This window comes from Dendrobates tinctorius, unplaced genomic scaffold (assembly GCF_039654945.1).
Source record: "Dendrobates tinctorius isolate UK_male_01 unplaced genomic scaffold, ASM3965494v1 ptg000074l, whole genome shotgun sequence".
NCBI classification, from domain to species: domain Eukaryota; kingdom Metazoa; phylum Chordata; class Amphibia; order Anura; family Dendrobatidae; genus Dendrobates; species Dendrobates tinctorius.
The window spans coordinates 637071-655511 of record NW_027361742.1 but is presented as its reverse complement, the minus strand read 5'-3'; the positions used below and the strand labels follow the sequence as shown (position 1 = coordinate 655511).

The 18441-nt window shown below is 44.9% G+C and overlaps 1 protein-coding gene across 1 annotated transcript in view; it reads right to left on the bottom strand.

The window, feature by feature from the left end:
- Nucleotides 1–14901: 14901 nt before the first annotated feature.
- Nucleotides 14902–18441, bottom strand: part of LOC141096363 (uncharacterized) — a 60743-nt gene continuing 57203 nt past the window's right edge. The window contains exon 9 of the mRNA XM_073582918.1: nt 14902–15083. Coding sequence (XP_073439019.1) covers nt 14922–15083 — 162 coding nt within the window. The 3' untranslated portion in view covers nt 14902–14921. The remainder of the gene's footprint in view (nt 15084–18441) is intronic.

The following is an 18441-nucleotide window of genomic DNA, read 5'->3' as shown; positions in this document are numbered from 1 at the left end:
GTGCTGTAATGGGAGTCCGAATAAAGTATTAAGTTACGTACCGGTAACGGTATTTTTCAGAAGCCCATGACAGCACCCTTAGTTCCCTCCCTTGTTCACGTATCGGGGCGCACTCCTTTTAGAAGATTGTTTCACGGATTTACCTTATGTGGGAGATGGTATATAATTTGTAAATAGGATATATAGATTGTCTATATTGTATATATGCTGTGCCTCTAACCATGGTAGCCTCTCAAGCTCTGTAAACCGACTGATGCGTGGGAGAGGTGCCGCCCTTTTGTATCTGTAGGTTTCCTGTTCCTGAAGGGCGGATCCCCTCTCTCGTGGTGCTGTCATGGGCTTCCGAAAAATACCGTTACCGGTACGTAACTTAATACTTTCACAAATCAATAGTATAAGTGAAAATAAGAAACTTTGTAATGTATCTTATATGACGCGCTTCCTGTCTGCGAGTTAAATGTCGCTGTCAGTTTTTGACAGCAGCACTTAACTGGTTAACTGCAGCAAGTGGATCTCTGATTAAATCAGCCATCAAGTGCAGTGAAAGATGCACATTCAACATGTGGGCCCGCATCAAAGGCAGGGACGCAGCCAATGACGTAACTATATGTCACTGGTCATGAAAGGGGTTAAAACTGTCATTTTCTTTTTTATCTCATAAATAAATAGTGCACAATGTTAGGGCTGCGGATCGCACTAAATATAAAGTATGAGTGCGATCACAACCCGGGGTCCACTGTGAAGAGGTGGTATACTGCTGCTAGGTAATGGCAGGTGCTATATGGCAGTATAAAGGAAGCACACGCGGGTTAAAGTTACCCGGTGTGTAAAGGGTGAACTCTTATCTCACAGAGCCGCACTACCGCAGAACATAAATGCCAGAGCCTGTTTAGCTCACAGAGGACAAGGACACGGGGTCAGAGTTCCTCTAGACCTTCTGAGCGCACGTCGTCGCAGCTGAGGACGCCACTATAGACGCTGACTATGGTGGAGTCTCGAGCACGTGCACCGTGGCGTGCAGAGCCACCGGTGGACACTGATGCCAGTCTCAGACTCAGCCTCTACCTACACCTAAGCCTGGGCGCTTAACAGGCTAGACTGCACAACACATGCGTACCAAGGGTAGGGGTTTCTTAATGAGTCATTCACCAGAGACATTCATACATGCATACAACACTCACTCCTCATAGTCTGGTAATGCAGTCTATACTAGCCATGGCCGAGTTGCCATGCGACCCTTTTATAGCAGCGTCCTTCCTGATGGTCCAATCCAAGCTGAAGAAGGACCTGAGCACGTGACCTCCGATCTCCAATGGGAGATCGTCCCATGGGCATGCTCAGTGGACCGAATGGAGAACTTAGTCCATGGAGTAGCTCGCTGCTCACCAGCATGCGTTGCTATTGCTGGACCAGAGGTGGCAGCAGCAACCAAACCCACAGAGCTAGTCTGGGCAGAGACCAACGAGTCTGATGAGCAGCCTCCTCTGCGGCTGAGGAATGAATGGGAGACCACCGGAAGCAAGGCTCCAGAACCCGACGCCTAACACACATGAAAATAAGAAACTTTAATATAGCTTATCAGAAAAATATGCTGCTTTTTCCGACAGAATTGATCAGTCATCAAAATTCTCAATTCTAAGATAAAATCTGTTTTTAGTGAGGACACTTTCCCGTTACTGAGATAGATGGCAGCTGCTACTGATGAGATTCTATATAACAATTTTATTTGATACAATAACAAGTAACATACACAATTACACAAAAATGAGGAATTTGACCCCTTCATGACAACCGCCCTTGGTGTAGGTCCAGTGTGTTTTATTTCAATGTGAAGCGAAAAAAGAAGAAATATGCAGCACTCACCGATATGGCTGAAAAACTGTGCGTCTTTATTACATAAATTCCATCAAATGTGTGGACATGCAGGAAGTTAGAGGAATGCTAGGTGAGGGAGGTGCCGGACAACGGCCGTTTCGCGATTACTCGCTTCTACCTGGACCCGTAGAAGCGAGTAATCGCGAAACGGCCGTTGTCCGGCACCTCCCTCCCCTAGCATTCCTCTAACGTCCTGCATGTCCACACATTTGATGGAATTCATGTGAAATAAAGACGCACAGTTTTTCAGCCATATCGGTGAGTGCTGCATATTTCTTCTTTTTTCTCTTCACATTGAAATATTCATGTTTTTTCATGCAAGCACCTCCATTTTTTGACTGAATTATATGCCGCAATACTTCAGATAAATAGCTCCGTCTAGTAATGTGGTGATTTGTGTGCCCTAGTATGCCTTTCATCTGTTTGCTCTTTGCTGGGACCAGTGTGTTTTATCAAGACCAAAGTCAGCGCAGCCATCTACAAGGAAATTTTAGAGCACTTCATGCTTCCCTCTGCCGACAAGTTTTTTGGAGATGGACAATTCATTCTCCAGCAGGACTTGTCACCTGTCCTCACTGTCAAAAGTACCAATACCTGGTTTAAAAACAACAGTATCACTGTGCTTGATTGGAGAGCAAACTCGCCTGTCCTTAATCTCATAGATTATGGGGCATTGTCAAAAGGAAGATGAGACACCAGACCCAACAATGCAGACGAGCTGAAGGCTGATCACCTCCATGCCACACCACATTGATGCAGTAATCGATGGCAAAGGAGCCCTGAAAAAGTATTGAGTGCATTTACTGAACATACATTTCAGTAGGCCAACATTTCGGATTTTAAAATAATTTTTTCAAGCTAGTGTTATAAAGTACTCTAATTTATTCAGATAATGACTTTTGGCCAACATTTCAGATTTTAAAATCATTTTTCCAGCTGGTGTTATACAGTATTCTTATTTACTGAGATAATGACGTTTGGGTTTTCATTAGCTGTAAGCCGTAATCATAACATTAACAGAAATAAACACTTGAAATAGATCACTCTGTCTGTAATGACTCTATCTAATATATGAGTTTCACTTTTTGTATTGAAGAACTGAAATTAATTTTTGGATGGCATTTTGGGCACACTGACTGGTACTGAAGAAAAGAGAGACCAGAGAGAGAGAAAAAAGAAAACAGAGAAAGGAAGAACAGAGATAGAAAGAGAAGAAAGAAAGAACAGAAGGAGAAAGAGGGGAAAGAAAGAACAGAGCGAAAGAACAGAAAAAAGAAAACAGAAAGAGAACACAGCGAGAGAAAGGAAAAAACAGAGAAAGAAAGAACACAGAGAGAGAAAAAAGAAAACAGAGCGAAAGAAAGGAAAGAAAGAAAGAACAAAGCGAGAAAGAAAGAGGGGAAATAAAGAACAGAGAGAGGGGATAGAAATAACACATAGAGAAAGACAGAGGAAAGAGAACTGATCAAAAGAGAGAACAGAGCGAGAGAAAGAAAGCAAGAATAGAGAGAGAAATAAAGGATATAGAGAAAGGAAGAACAGAGAAAGAAAGGGGAAAGAAAGAACAGAGAGAGAACGAACAGAGAGAAAGAAAGAGGGGAAAGAAAGAACAGAGAAAAAAAAGGGGAAAGAAAAAAAGAAAGGAAGAACAGAGAAAGAAAGAGGGGAAAGGAAGAACAGAGAGAAAGAAAGAGGGGAAAGGAAGAACAGAGAGAAAGAAAGAGGGGAAAGAAAGAACAGAGAGAGCAACATCCAACACTGCGGAGACACCATCACATGTTTCTCAACGCAGTGATTCTAGAGCAATGCCCCCATCCCTTATGGGAAATATGTAAAATATGCAAAACACAAACAGCGGAGACGCAATCACGTTTCTCAACGCAAGCAATGACTAGCCAGGTCTTTCCCAGGGAAGGAACAACCACGGGAAGAGCAGTCTCCAATGAAGGAAACCACCTATGCCAAAACATGGTATCCATCCACAGACAGCTATTTCGGGGTATTGCCCCTCATCAGTGTGGAGTAGGAAACTGGCCAGTAGGAGCAATGCCTAGTAGAAGACTGTGAAAAATGAGGATGAATGAACTCATGGAGATCAACATCCAACACTGCGGAGACACCATCACATGTTTCTCAATGCAATGATTCTAGAGCAATGCCCCCATCCCTTATGGGAAATATGTAAAATATGCAAAATTTCCTTCTATGACAGAATCACTGATTGGGTGGATCAGGGAAATGCTGTAGATATAGTATATCTTGACTTCAGCAAAGCATTTGACAAAGTATATCACACAATCCTTATTGAAAAAATGACTAAGTATGGAATGGACAAGGCAACTGTTAGGTGAGTTCATAACTGACTTAGTGATAAGACCCAAAGAGTGGTCGCAAATGGCTGCACATCCAGTTGGAAAAATATCTCAAGTGGGGTACCACTGGGCTCTGTCCTGGGCCCTGTATTGTTCAACATCTTTATCAATCATTTAGATGAAGGAATTGAGGGTAAACTGATTAAATTTGCTGATGACACAAAGCTAGGAGGGATAGCTAATGCTAGAGAAGAGAGAGAGAAGATTCAAAAAGATATAAATAAACTGGAGCAGTAACAGAATGGTTTTTAACAGGGAAAAATGCAAAGTACTACATCTGGGCAATAAAAATGAAAAAAGCATATACAGAATGGGAGGAATATGGCTAAGCAACAGCACATGTGAAAAAGACTTGGGTATAACTAATAGGTCACAGACTGAATATGAGTCAACAGTGTGATTCAGCAGCAAAAAAGGCAAATGCAATTCTAGGATGTATTAACAGAAGCATACAGTCTACATCATGTGAAGTCATTATTGCCCTCTACTCCTCTTTGGTCAGACCTCATCTGGAATACTGTGTCCAGTTTTGGGCGCCACATTTTAAAAAAGACATCAACAAACTGGAGCAAGTTCAGAAAAGAGCGACCAGAATGGTGACCGGTCTGCAAACCCTGTCTTATGAGGAAAGGTTGCAGGATTTGGGAATGTTTAGCTTGCAAAAGAGAAGACTGAGAGGAGACTTAATAACTGTCTACAAATATCTCAAGGGCTGTCACATTGCAGAAGGATCATCTTTATTCTCATTTGCACAAGGAAAGACTAGACGCAATGGGATGAAACTGAATGGGAGGAGACACAGATTAGATATTAGAAAAAACTTTTTGACAGTTAGAGTGATCAATGAGTGGAACAGGCTGCCACAAGAGGTGGTGAGTTCTCCTCCAATAGAAGTCTTCAAACAGAGGCTGGACAGATATCTGTCTGGGATGATTTAGCGAATCTTGCTTTGAGCAGGGGGTTGGACCAGATGGCCCAGGAGGTCCCTTCCAACTCTACGATTCTATGACAGGCAAAGAGAGAAAGAAATAAAGAAACAAAGAGAGAAAGATTAGCGAGGGAATGAAAGAACTGAGAGAAAAAAACAGAGAGAAAGATTCTATAAAGATACTATAGCAGCCCAGCTCCCATTTCAGTGCCCACCTGAACCTCCCGGTGCAGGACATATCATGATCAGCTCACATGGCCGGCATCCCCGATTCCAAGGCGATCCAGCTGTCCGCGCTGTTGGAGGAGGACACGGTGATGGATCTAAAAGCATTCCCTGAAGTGCCTCCATGGTTCCATCACATTACCTAATTTCTGGTCAGCTTCCAACACATCACTTCCAGTGGAACGTCACGTGCGAGTTTTAAAGTGCTCCTTGGGGCTCCGGCATGTACTCCTGTGTCTGCGGGAAAAGTAAGCTCCCGGCCGGGACGACTCTCAAAATCGGGACTGTCCCGCTGGATCCGGGACGGTTGGGAGGTATGAATGCTCCCCACCATACACCTTGTACGCGCATGGTTCCGCTTTGTCTACCTCGTACACACACGGCTCCACTCAGTACACACATGGCTCAACTCCGTAAACCTCGTACACACACGACTCCGCTCCGTACACACACGGCTTAGCTCCGTACATTTCATACACCCCGTACCCACACGGCTCTGCTCCCTACACCTCATACACACGGCTCCATTCACTTTATACACACAGGGCTCCGTTCCGTACACCAAGTACACACACGGCTCAGCTCCGTACACCTCATACACACGGCTCTGCTCCTTACACCTCATTCACACACAGCTCTGCTACATCCACCCTGTAAACCCCTCCTGACCCCACACAATGACAACCAGCACAGCAGAGTCCTGCATACACTGAGGCCCCTGACCAGGTGACTTCTGACTCCTCCCCTCCTGTGACCTCATCACAGGTCCTGTGCACACAGAGCAGCCTAGCAACATCATTGCTGGGATTTATTACCAGTGAGGGGCTGCTGTGGGTCTCTCTGGGAGGGCGAGGAATGGATGGGGTCGGTGCATGGGGGGACCTGGCAGCTTATCAGTGCAGTGCGGGAAAAGTAAACTCCCGGCCGGGACATATGGGCAGACTGTCAAAATCGGGACTGTCCAGCTGGATCCGAGACGGTTGGGAGGCTTGGTTTTGTTTTGTACTCAGTAGTTGCAGTCTATTATATAAGCAGGAGTCCAAAAGTCTCCCTTCTATTTCTGAATTGTTGCTTCCCTCTGCTGCCATTATGGATACATTAGAATGTATAACAATTTTTGCACTAGAATTAGGACTTTTATCTTATGGGCCTAGATCCAAGGGGTATCATTTCTCCTTGCGGAGAGTGACATGTCAAGCATGCCAAAATGAGGAGACTTTCAAGCCACAATGCTTCTCTGGGCTCTTATTGGCCTAAGAACTTATAGGCAAGTAGTTGCTAACTACCTGACTGTTGTTCCCAGTGCCAATCTCTGCCGGCACAACACGGTCATGGACCAATCCTGCCAGCAGTTCTCTGGCTTCCATTGACGCGACGTTCACAGGGCCCCTTTTTCTCTGCTGCTGTGTGTACTGGGACATCACTGCCGATGTCATCATGATTGACAGCCAGCTACCTGGTGTGTAACTGCCTAACTACGAAGAGCCAGTTGACAAACAGCATGTCGTCGGCAGTGAAATCCCATCAACAGAGACGAGTCCATACTCATGCCTGATTCACACATCTGTTTCTCAAGGTCTAATCTTGCAAGGTAAATCCAGAATTTTTTCAACTTTAAGGGTATGTGCACACATTGCGGATTTGCTAGTGATTTACAGTACAATGTTATTCAATGGGGGAAAAACCGCTGTGCACATGCTGCGGAAAAATCCGTGCAGAAACGCAGCGGTTTAATTTCCTCAGCATGTCAATTCTTTGCAGCGTTTTTACACCCATTCCATTATAGGAATCTGCAGGTGTAAAAACGCATGCCAAATCCGCACAAAATCCGCAGGAAAAACGCATGGATTTTGACCTGCGGATTCTGCCAAAAGATGCAGATTCCACGCGGAAAAATCCACACAGCAATCCGCAATATGTGCACATAACCTAACCCCTTCATGATATCCGATGTACATGTACAGCATCACAGGAGGTATGTGACCGATGGGATGATCATGTCAGCTCACTCGTGAAGCAGGGACAATCATCAGTGGGCGTTAGCTATATATTATAGCTGCCACTCTGCAGAAACGCCCACGATCAGTGCTAGCGCCAATCGCCAGTGTTTAACCCCTCTGATGCCGCTGTCCAAAGTGACTGAGACATCGATCAGCATAGCAGAGGGAGGGGAGCTCCCTCTCTGCTCTTAACGGCACATGATTGCGATTGCATTGTGGCGATGGTCTCCAAGGTGACCCCGGGCTGATAGATGGCTGCAGGGTCATCCAGTTATGGTGTCCTGTAAGCTCCTGCGCAGAGAAGAAGCTGACAAGCCTCCTCCCTGTGTGCAAGACATTGACCTAATACCCTGTGATGAAAAAGTATCACAAAGTATTAAATCAGCGATCAGGGCAGGGAAAGTTGGTGTAATATAGAGGGATAAGATAAAAAAAAAATTAAAAATAAAGTTTTTAAAAATTGTAAAAATACCGTACTTTTTAAAAATAAAAAAATCACAAAATAAAGAACAAAAAATGTTATACCGATAAATACATTAATGTAAAAACAAAAATAAACAAAGTACACATATTTGGTATTGCCGTGTCAGTAAGGATCTGATGTATAAATCTGTCACACTATTTAACCACTTCAGTGCAACACCGTAAAAAAAAGTGGCAAAAAACTATGCTTTCTCATATTACCGCCAAACAGTGGAATAATACGTGATTAAAAAGTCAAATGTAAATAAAAATGGTGTTGCTGAAAACTTAATCTTGTCCCCCCAAAAAATAAGCCACGATACAACTCCATCAGAATACAATTTAAAAATCTATAGCTCTCAGAATATAGCAATGCAAAAACAATTATTTTTTTCTAAAAGATTGTTTTTATTGCGTAAAAGTGGTTAAACATAAAAAAATACACATTTAGTATTACGGAGTCCAGAATGACCCGTTCTATAAAACTGTCCGACTAGTTAACCCCTTCAGTGAACATCACCGTAAAATCCTTTTCTCCGAGCCAATCATTGGGGGACACAGGACCATGGGTGTTATGCTGCTTGCCACTAGGAGGACACTAAGTGAACACAGAAAAAAGTTAACTCCTCTTCTGCAGTATACACCCTCTCATTGGCGGAGATTTCCCCAGTTTGGTGGAAAAAGCAGAAGGAGTATTAAACAAAGAACAATAAACTATGTCAAAACCTAAGAATGAAACCAGGGTGGGTGCTGTGTCCCCTAATGATTGGCTCAGAGAAAAGGATTTTACGGTGAGTACACACAAAAATCCCTATTTCTCCTATGCCTCATTGGGGGACACAGGACCATGGGACGTCCTAAAGCAGTCCCTGGGTGGGGAGCAATACAACTGCTAATGCCCCAAGTACCACTGGCTTAACGCTGTGGTACTGCCGATTGCAGAATGCGCCTGCCAAGAGCCGCATCCGCAGAGGCTTGAGAGTGAATTTGTAGTGTTTTGTAAAGGTATGCAAGCTGGACCAAGTCACAACTTTGCAGACCTGTTCTGCTGATGCCTGGTGCCGAATGGCCCAACAGGCGCCCACTGATCACGTAGAATGCGCCTTAATCCCTGCTGGGATAGGCGTGCCCCTGACATGGTAGGATTCCTGAATAGCCAAGCGAATCCACCTGGCTAGCGTGGCTTTTGAGGTGGCTAAACCCTTCCTATGCCCCTCTGGAAGTACGAACAGGGCATCTGACTTGCGGAAGGGAGCCGTCTGCGAGATGTACCATCTGAGAGCCCTAACCACATCCAGGGTGTGGAGGGCCTTCTCAGTGCGATGGACTGGTGCCGGTCCCCTGCATAACGGGTTCTTGTCCCAAGTCAACAGCAGCGCATGTTGTAAAGGGCAGAGATGAAACTGCAAATGGGACAGCTTCTATCGCTGCTACCATCTTTCCGAGAACCCTCATGCTGAAACGTATGGAGTGAGAAACTGGTCGGGAAAGAGTCTGTACTCCCTGTTGTATGGCTCATGCCTTTCCTGGAGGGAGAATGACCAACCCGCGGGAAGTGTCCAAGATGATTCCCAAAAAGGAAACCTGCTGAGCCGATGCCGGAGAAGACTTTTCGAAGTTTATCTTCCAACCCAGGTGAGGAAGTGTATTTACTGTGATATCTACGGATTCCTTGCAGGCTGGAAGGGACAGACCCTTGATCAGTAGGTCGTCCAGATACGGAAGTACCACCACTCCCTGAGCGTGAAGAATGGCCATGACAGTCGCCATGACCTTGGTAAAGACTCTGGGGATGGTGGCGATTCCGAAAGGCAAGGCAACGAACTGGAAGTGTTCTTCACGAATTGCGAAGCGCAGGAACTGCTGGTGGGATGGACAAATTGGAATGTGAAGGTAAGCGTCTTTGATATTGATGGATGCTAGGAACTCTCCTCTTTCCATGGAGGCGACGACTGAACGGAGAGATTCCTTTCTGAATCGCCGTACCTTGACAAACTGATTTAACAGCTTGAGGTCCAGTATGGGACGCATTGTACCGTCCTTCTTTGGAACCACAAAAAGGTTAGAATAAAAACCCTTGAACCTTTCGTCTTGAGGGACCAGAATGATGACTCCATCCCTTTGCAGTGCATGAACGGCCCGAAGGAAGGCTGTTGTCTTTGTCTTAGGAGGTGAGGTCCGGAAAAAACGTGTCGGGGGGAGAAAATTCTATTTTGTATCCGGAGGACTCCAGCTCCCTGACCCACTTGTCGTGGACGACCGCGAGCCAGGTCTGACTGAATGATAGTAGACGACCACCTACTTTGTCGGTGTCTGCCGGATACCGCAACAAGTCATTGTGTGGAGGATCTATGGGATCTGGCTCCCCTAGTTCCAGATGCCCTCGGCCTGGGTTTCCATGAGCAGTTAGGTCTGTATGAGACCTTGGAACCTCTGTCTCCATGCGGGGAACGACCTGATCCAGAAGAGAAGGTTGTGGAAGACCAACTGGAATTGTTGCGAAAAGGCCGAAAATGAGTCGGCTGTTGATTCCAAAGCGACCGGACGGGCCTTTGTTGGGGAAGGAATTTACTCTTCCCCCCCCGGTAGTATCAGAAATGAGCTGATCCAGTTTATCTTCAAATAGGCGACCTGTTTGATAAGGCATAGAAGTCAATGATCTTTTGGAAGTGGAAACCGCTCTTCTAACGGAGACTGCATTTGCGGCTGCTTGTGCAGCGCAATTGGCGGCATCTGAAGAAGCGTCCGCTACAAAGTTCCCTGCGTAAATTATCTGCCTGGCGACACTGGTTGCCTCTGGAGGAAGGTTGCTATCTTGGATGGCAGTAATTAACACTTCTGCCCAAGCGGCCACTGCCTTAGCCACCCAAGTCGCCGCAAAAGATGGAAAGACTGCCGCTCCTGAAGCTTCAAAAACTGAGCAAGCAAGGTAGTCAATTTGACGATCAGAGGGGTTTCTGACTGAAGAACCCTCAGAAATGGATAGAAGCATTTTGGAATCAAGACGCGATATAGGAGGATCCACAGAAGGGGACTGTAACCAATCCTCCATTAGTTCTGGAGTAAAAGGGTATTTAGCCTCGATAGGCTTTTGACCTGCGAACCGTTTGTGGCCGGTCCCTATGTTTGTCGACAATGTCCTTAAACTCTGGATGGCTGGCAAATACCCTGCATACACGTTGAGTCTTCTTAAAGGAGATAACGTGTTCCGGAGCGGGAATATTTTCCTCGCCCAACGTCAGAATCATGTTGACTGATTCTATAAGAGAATCAAGCGATTCTTGGTCATTTGGGGGATTCTGAGGTACTGGCATGTCAGACTCGAATTCAGAGTCATGTTCGCTGCAAACATTAGGAGAGGGAGAGCGAGAGACAGCTCGCAGATGCTGAAGCACGAGCGTGACTAGGGGACGTGTCACGGGTCCGCTTTCTAGAGACCTGAGGATCCCTTGAACGAGCACGACCCCTGCTGGAGGACGGTTCCTGGCCGTCGCCAGAGTCGTCCTCGGGCGGTAAAGACGCGTTCTGACTTAAAGAGGATTCCCGGAGGGAGGCTATAGCCTTGGTCAGTGATTCCACAGACCATGACAGGGACACAGCCCACTCAGGGGGACTAAACTCAGGGAGCACCCTAGCAGCGGCGGCGGATGGCGTTTGAGCACAAGCCGGGTCGCAATCCGTGCATAACAGATTAGTTTGGGTACTGGCAAGGCAATCTTCCAAGTGGCACAAGAGGTAAAGAACGCAGTATGCTTCTTAGTAGCCCTTTTGGCCTCCTTAGATTGAGACATAGTGCCCCCAAAGGATTACAGGCAGAGCCTGGGTTGCAGATGATGTGAATGTGCAGAGAAGGGGTTAAGCTCTCTTCTGAAGTCAAATGCAGCCTACTAACGGTCCTGATGCTGTGTCCCCAGGAGGAATAGCGGTGGCCCTGCAGCGTTGCTAGGTGCTGTTAGTCAGTGTGCGCGCCCCCGCAGCCGTCACAGAGCAGGCTGAGGTGAAAAAGACATGGCCCCGAGACTAGCAGGGCGCTTCTCGTACAGAGCGAGGAGCGCCAAGGACATGGGCGGCGGCGCTAACAGTGGGCGGCACTATGTAAATTGCGGCCTAGTCGGCCGAAAAGCCGGGGACTAAATTTCTGGGCCTACCCGCGCTGAGCGCCTGGTGAAGGGGAGAACGGGGCGCCGATGTACCGCCACTGACACTAGGTTAGCGCTTCTCCCAGTGGCCACGACCCGACCCCATACCTCCGATCATGTGCTCACGCAGGCCGCGCTGTCCAGGACCCAGCCTGCAGATCTCATCCTCCTAGGCAATGCAGCAGAGCTGGAGGAGTTCTTAAAGGGGTATACCTCAATTGATCCTCCCTATAGGCAGGGGGATGGAGAGGCCATGGGGCTGATACAGGGCATCCGAAGCGCTTCTCAAGTCTTCTCCGTGCACTCTGTGTGCTCCGTGCGCTTGCCCTCTTATCCGTGCGGGGAGATCGGGACCGTGAAGGAACCATCGCCCAGAAGAATCAGGTATGCCCCAGTCGTCGCAGGAGAGGGTACGGGGAGGTATACTCCACGTTCTCGCCTGTTGTTGGTTTGGGGTGAGAGCGGACCCTTGAAAGGAATCCATCGCCCCTTCACTCGGTTAATTAAAAAATAAAAATTTACAGAAAAAACTTCAAAAATCGAAAATAAAAACATTGGGGTTTGAAGCCAGACCCAAGTGCCTCCTACAGACACTAAGCAAGAACTGGAGAAATCTCAGTCAGCGAGAGGGTGTATACTGCAGGGGAGGAGTTAACTTTTCTCTGTGTTCACTTAGTGTCCTCCTAGTGGCAAGCAGCATAACACCCATGGTCCTGTGTCCCCAATGAGGCGTAGGAGAAAACTATGCTTTTTCAGCATAACAAAAAGTGGAACAAAATGTGATAAAAAGGTTGAATATACATAAAAATGGTATAACTGAAAACGTCATCTTGTCCCAAAAAAACTATCTGCAATACTTTATAATCGTGAATAAGAGTGCGGTGGATTAGGCAAAAGAAGAAATCTGTATGCCAAAAAAAAGTGCAGTCAGGCACAGTTTTGTGCACGTCTAAAAAGATGAACACCGCTGAACAGAGGCCAGATGCAGTCCAGAGTAACTCTGCTGCCTCATTATAGTGAATGGATCTCTTGGGGTCTCATCTGAATCACATAATTTGGAGATATAGATGTAAACCCCGATGTAAGTGCTCAGCGTAGAGTGCCGGATAACTGTGATCCAAAATCTTATGTAAAATGTTCTTAACAAAAGCTTCAAACCAATCAGGTCCATCATCTGTTAACAGAAATATTAGGGGCTTCCACGTTACTGGTAGCACAAAGGCTCTGAAAAAGCAAAATAGTTCCTCGCACCCAGAAAGAAATTCAGCAAATTCTGCCTAAACCACATTTTGCATCCACCTGTTTGGCATTTCTGTAGTGATGAGAACCTGCCTAATTTACAGGGTGCATGTCTCCAGAAGCATGAAGTGGACACAATGTACGAACACTACAATGTACTGGTGACTACAACATCTTCTGCTGCTTGTTTCTGGAAAATACCCATGGTGTCAAATTGTCCCTACACTTGTAGAGAAATTCAGAGAGGGGTGTAATTTCCAAAGTGGGGTCACTTGAGGGGGGATTCTGCTCTTCTAGCACTTAGGAGCTCTGTCTGCAAACTATTCTAGGAAAATCTGCGCTCCAGGAGGCAAATAGCGCTCCATCCTTCCCGAATATCGCCTTGTTGCTAAACAGTACCGTACAACCACATATGGGGTATTTCGTATTCAGCTGAAATTGTGGGACAAATTTGAATGCCATTTTTATTTATTTTCCCATGTGAAAATGTAAAATCTGGGGCTAAAACAATTTTTGTGGTAATGTAATTATTTTTTTCTTCACTGTCCAATGGTGTAAGGTTCAGTGACAAACCTGTGGTGTCAATATGATCACTGCACCCTTACATGAATTTACTTAGAGGTGTAGTTTGCAAAATGGGGTCACTTATGGAAGGGTTCTGCTTTTTGGCACCTCAAGTGCGCTGCCAATCTGACATGGCACCCAAAAACCATAACAGCAAAATCTGCACTATAATATGGCCTAACCGTTCCTTCACTTCTGAGATGTGCCTCAAAAGTAGTTTTTAACCAGATATGGGGTATCGGCATATTCAGGAGAAATTGCATTCTAACTTCCAAAGAAAAAAATGTTTTAAAAATTATGGTGATGTAAAGTAGACATGTGGGAAATATTATGTATTAACTATTTTGTGTGACAGAACGCTCTGGTTTAAAGGCATGAAAATTAAAGGTTTGAAAATTGCATATTTGTTAATTTTTCACAAAATTTCTGATATTTTCACAAATAAACGCAAAAAAACTTATCCCTACCATAAAGTGCAATGTATCACAAAAAAAGTCTCAGAAACACTGGGATCCCATTGAAGGGTTCCAAAGTTTTTACCTCAAAAAAGGACACTGGGCAGTATTGGCAAATATGGCCGGGTCAGGATGGTGAAAACCGGCTTGGTGGTGAAGGGGTTAATGCCACATGTCAGGCACGTACTTTGACAACATAGCCTCGATTCGTCAAGACCGGCTTTTTACGTGCCAGTTGTAAAGAGGGGTGCAGTGGAGAAAGATGCACCATATTTAAGAAGAGGTGTGGGAATGTAAATGAATTTGATACGTCTGTCAGCTGCCGTGTGCCACCACAAAAAAATATCCTCAGCAATGGCTGGCTTCCTTTTCTGGGTTAGATTAGGCCACTTTTGTTGTATAATTATGTTGAATTTGTGGTTAGCATTGGGTCATGCCCCTTATTGCTAAAAAGGTTGGCAGAACTGCTCAGGAATGGTGCAAAAGTTTCGCAATTTTTTTGCCAATTGATGAAGACTGTTTGATGAATTGGGGCCATTGTTTTTGCTTTCTTGTTAGTTATAGTTCAGATTATTTAATTTTTTTTTTATTTTTAAATGAAGAGTTTAGGCAGGAGGACAAGATAACACACGAATACAAGGAGCTTTTTCAATCCCTGCCATTTATTTACCACTAATTACAGGACATTCTTTCAACACAGCACAGGAGCCGCGATAAGATGGAGGGTTAGCCAGATCTGAAGCCAGTCTTTGCACCATCTTCTCTGTTGTTTTCTGCATGTTCTTGGCTGTTCTCAAAGCATTATCCAAAACATAATGCAAGATCTGCACATAAACAGAATTATGAGAGAGTGTAATTAATATTTCTATGTGTTTATGGACCCTGTAGTTGTAGGACTAAACCAAGTATGCATACTTCATAATACTCAGTGTAAACCCTTATCCATATGCTGTACTAGGGTAGAACTATGGGCTGGAACGGAAAGCGCCCACTATGCTGGACCATGCCTATCTAGATTTTTGAGCTGCTGGAATATTAAGCCTTATTTCCATAGCATCAGCCACAGCAGGGAGTGGGGAAGTGTAACCAAAATAATGGGACTAATGTTAAAAAAGAAGGCGGTGTCTTCATACACCAAATCTAAACCTATCCACATGGTTTGTTACACATCATGAAAGGTGGAAATAGAAAAAGAAAAAAGCTACACACTACAACAAGGATCACCAAACTATAAACACATATTTTATTGGATACAAAAGAACAACACCATATAAAAACACTTAAGTCATGAAGTGACATGCAAGAAAAACTTACTGTAATCGACCACATTAGGGCTACAGTCCCCCAAGGTGATCATTAAACCGACATGTTGGATAAACACTGTGGCTTCGTCACATGGGGTGGCGACACGCATCGGGAATCTTTTTCAGTTCCCCCCCGGTGGGATCTTGTAAGCAAGAACGCTCTGCACATGGCTATTTGGCTTTGCATTATGGAACCCAAGATTATTCAGTGAATCTGGGTGATTTCATTTCTGTCCTTGAACCTTGGTTCTGGACGTTTCTTGCCTTCTTTATACCTTCATGCTCATTCAATATCTTTTTGACACTGTCTACCTGAGAGTTTTTGGGTTGTTATATTTTTGCTTGACCCAGTTTAGTGATAGCTGCATGCCAGTCCTTTGCGGACATTTAGTCCGAGCTTTGGGTGGTACCACTCCTCATCTTTTAATGTGACTTTGCATATGTTAGCATTTACATATTGCTTGTGCTATTTATTTTCTATCACTCCATTGCATATTATGTCTGCCCTCCTTTCTTGTAGGGCACTCATCTGCAAAACTCTTGCTGGTTGTCATTTGCTTTGTTTTTTAATTCGTTTTTTAAGCACCAGGATACAAAGAATGTACAACGTACACAATGACTTATAATAAAAGGCATTATACAAAGCACACGTCTCCATCCACAATAAAATGTAATACAAAGAAATTGCACATTCTTATAGATAAACAAGGTAACATGTATATTTCCTTCTCAGCATATGTAAAAGACAATTGGTTATGTATTTCCCCACACGTGTATCAATCCAGTTTCACAAACCTTGTCATATCATGCAACCATAGGAACTAACTAAAACTCCTAAACTACAACTACTGCTACATCATCTAATATCTACTATTTCCGCAGCCTGGTTTCCTATATCGTATTATGTCACATGTGATGTCTCAGTCTTGCAAAGTGAGGTGAGAGGAATTCCACCTCTCCCAGATTTTTTCAAATTTACCCGGGCATCCCCTGTTTTGGTATAAGGTGCGCTCATATGGGACAATTGAGTTCACCAGCTTGATCCAAATTCCAAGGGAAGGACATGAGCCGCCCATCCACCACAGTGCCATCCACCATAAACAGTGTCTCGCGCAGGAAGACCCCAGTATAGCGATCCCAAATCTCCTCCTCCCACACCCCAACAAGCAGACCAATGGCTCTAGAGGGACAGGGGCCTGCACCAGGGATGTCAATAGTGCAGTCACCTCTTTCCAGTAATGTAGGATAGTGGGACATTGCCACACCATATGAATAAAATCAGCATCTGGCGAGTGACATCGTATACAATCTGACGACTGAAGCCGACCCATCCTAAAAAGTCGCAACGGAGTTAAATTTGATTGATTGATTAATTATATACAGTTGTATCATTCTGTTGTTAACAGATGGTGATACTCCAATCGGAGACTCCAGAATCTCCTCCAACTCCTCTCCTTGCATATTAGGGATGAGTCGTTCCCATTTCGTCCTAATAGAGCTTATGGCCGATTCCTCCCCTACTGACAGCATATATGTGTACAGGGAGGATATGAGACCCTGGGGTCCCTTTGAATTAAGAATTCCTATTAGAGGTAACGATGAAATAGTACGGTCCAAACCACATCCCTCTTGTGTGACTGAAGAGCCGATCTCAGCTGCAGATAGCGAAAAAATTGAGATCTCAGAATATCATGTGTGGTCTGCAATTGTTCAAAAGACTTTAAGGTCTCCCACTGAAGAGACGCCACACTGGGTCCAAAAAACAGCGGACGGGTGATTCAGTAGCTCAGGAAAATAGTTATTACTCCACAGGGGCATTTCAGCTATAACATCTTTAAACCCTATTACATTCTTGATTTGTCTCCATATTAATCGTGCCAGCCGGAGCAGGGGCAACAGACGTGGGACATTAGTTTTCTCCAGCTCAAGGAAACCTAATGGGCAATCCGCTTGTGCAGCGTGAAGCGGGTGGCTTTCAGAATTAGGGAGGCAATTACCCGGCTTCCAGTTATTTAAAGCTTTAGCCTGCCCAGCTAAGTAGTACAGGAAAAAATCTGGCAGCGCCGCCCCACCTCCCTTCTTTGGTCTTTGTAAAGTGGACAATTTAAGTTTGGGCCTAGTTTTCCCCGAAATAAAGGACGTGACTAGAGAATTAAGAGTAACAAAAAAGGACTTGGACACCGCCACCGCACTGTGCTGAAGCGAATAGCTAAATTTAGGGAGCAATATCATTTTAATCAGATTAATGCGTCCAGCCACAGATAATGGGAGCCTATTCCAAGACGCAAACTTAGCTTTAACTAGTTCTAACAACGGGTGGACATTATGTTGTAGATCAAGCGTACTATTGTTAGAAATATGGATGCCCAAATATTTAAAACTAGACACAATAGGCAGCGAGGAGAGAGCATCCAACTGGAGCATCGGGGTATGGGAAAGGGGTAACAGAGCAGACTTTTCCCAATTTACGTATAAACCTGAATAGTCACTAAATCTATCTATAAGGGATATCACCTGCGGCAAAGTTTCTTCCATGTCACTCAAGAATATCACCAAGTCATCAGCATATAGTCCTATGGTATCCACCCGACCTGCTATATCTATACCTCGGATATTAGGGAAGGACCTTATACGCATTGCTAGTGCCTCTATCGCAAGAGCGAAGAGAGCCGGGGAAAGAGGGCAACCCTGACGGGTTCCTCTATGCAGTGCGAAAGACTCAGATATAGAATTATTTATTATAATACGGGCCTTAGGTTTCATATATAATTTTTTGATCCATGTTATAAATTTAGTACCAAAACCATATCTTTGCAAACATGCGGAGAGGAAAGGCCATTCAAGGGAGTCAAAAGCCTTGGCAGCATCTAACGATGCC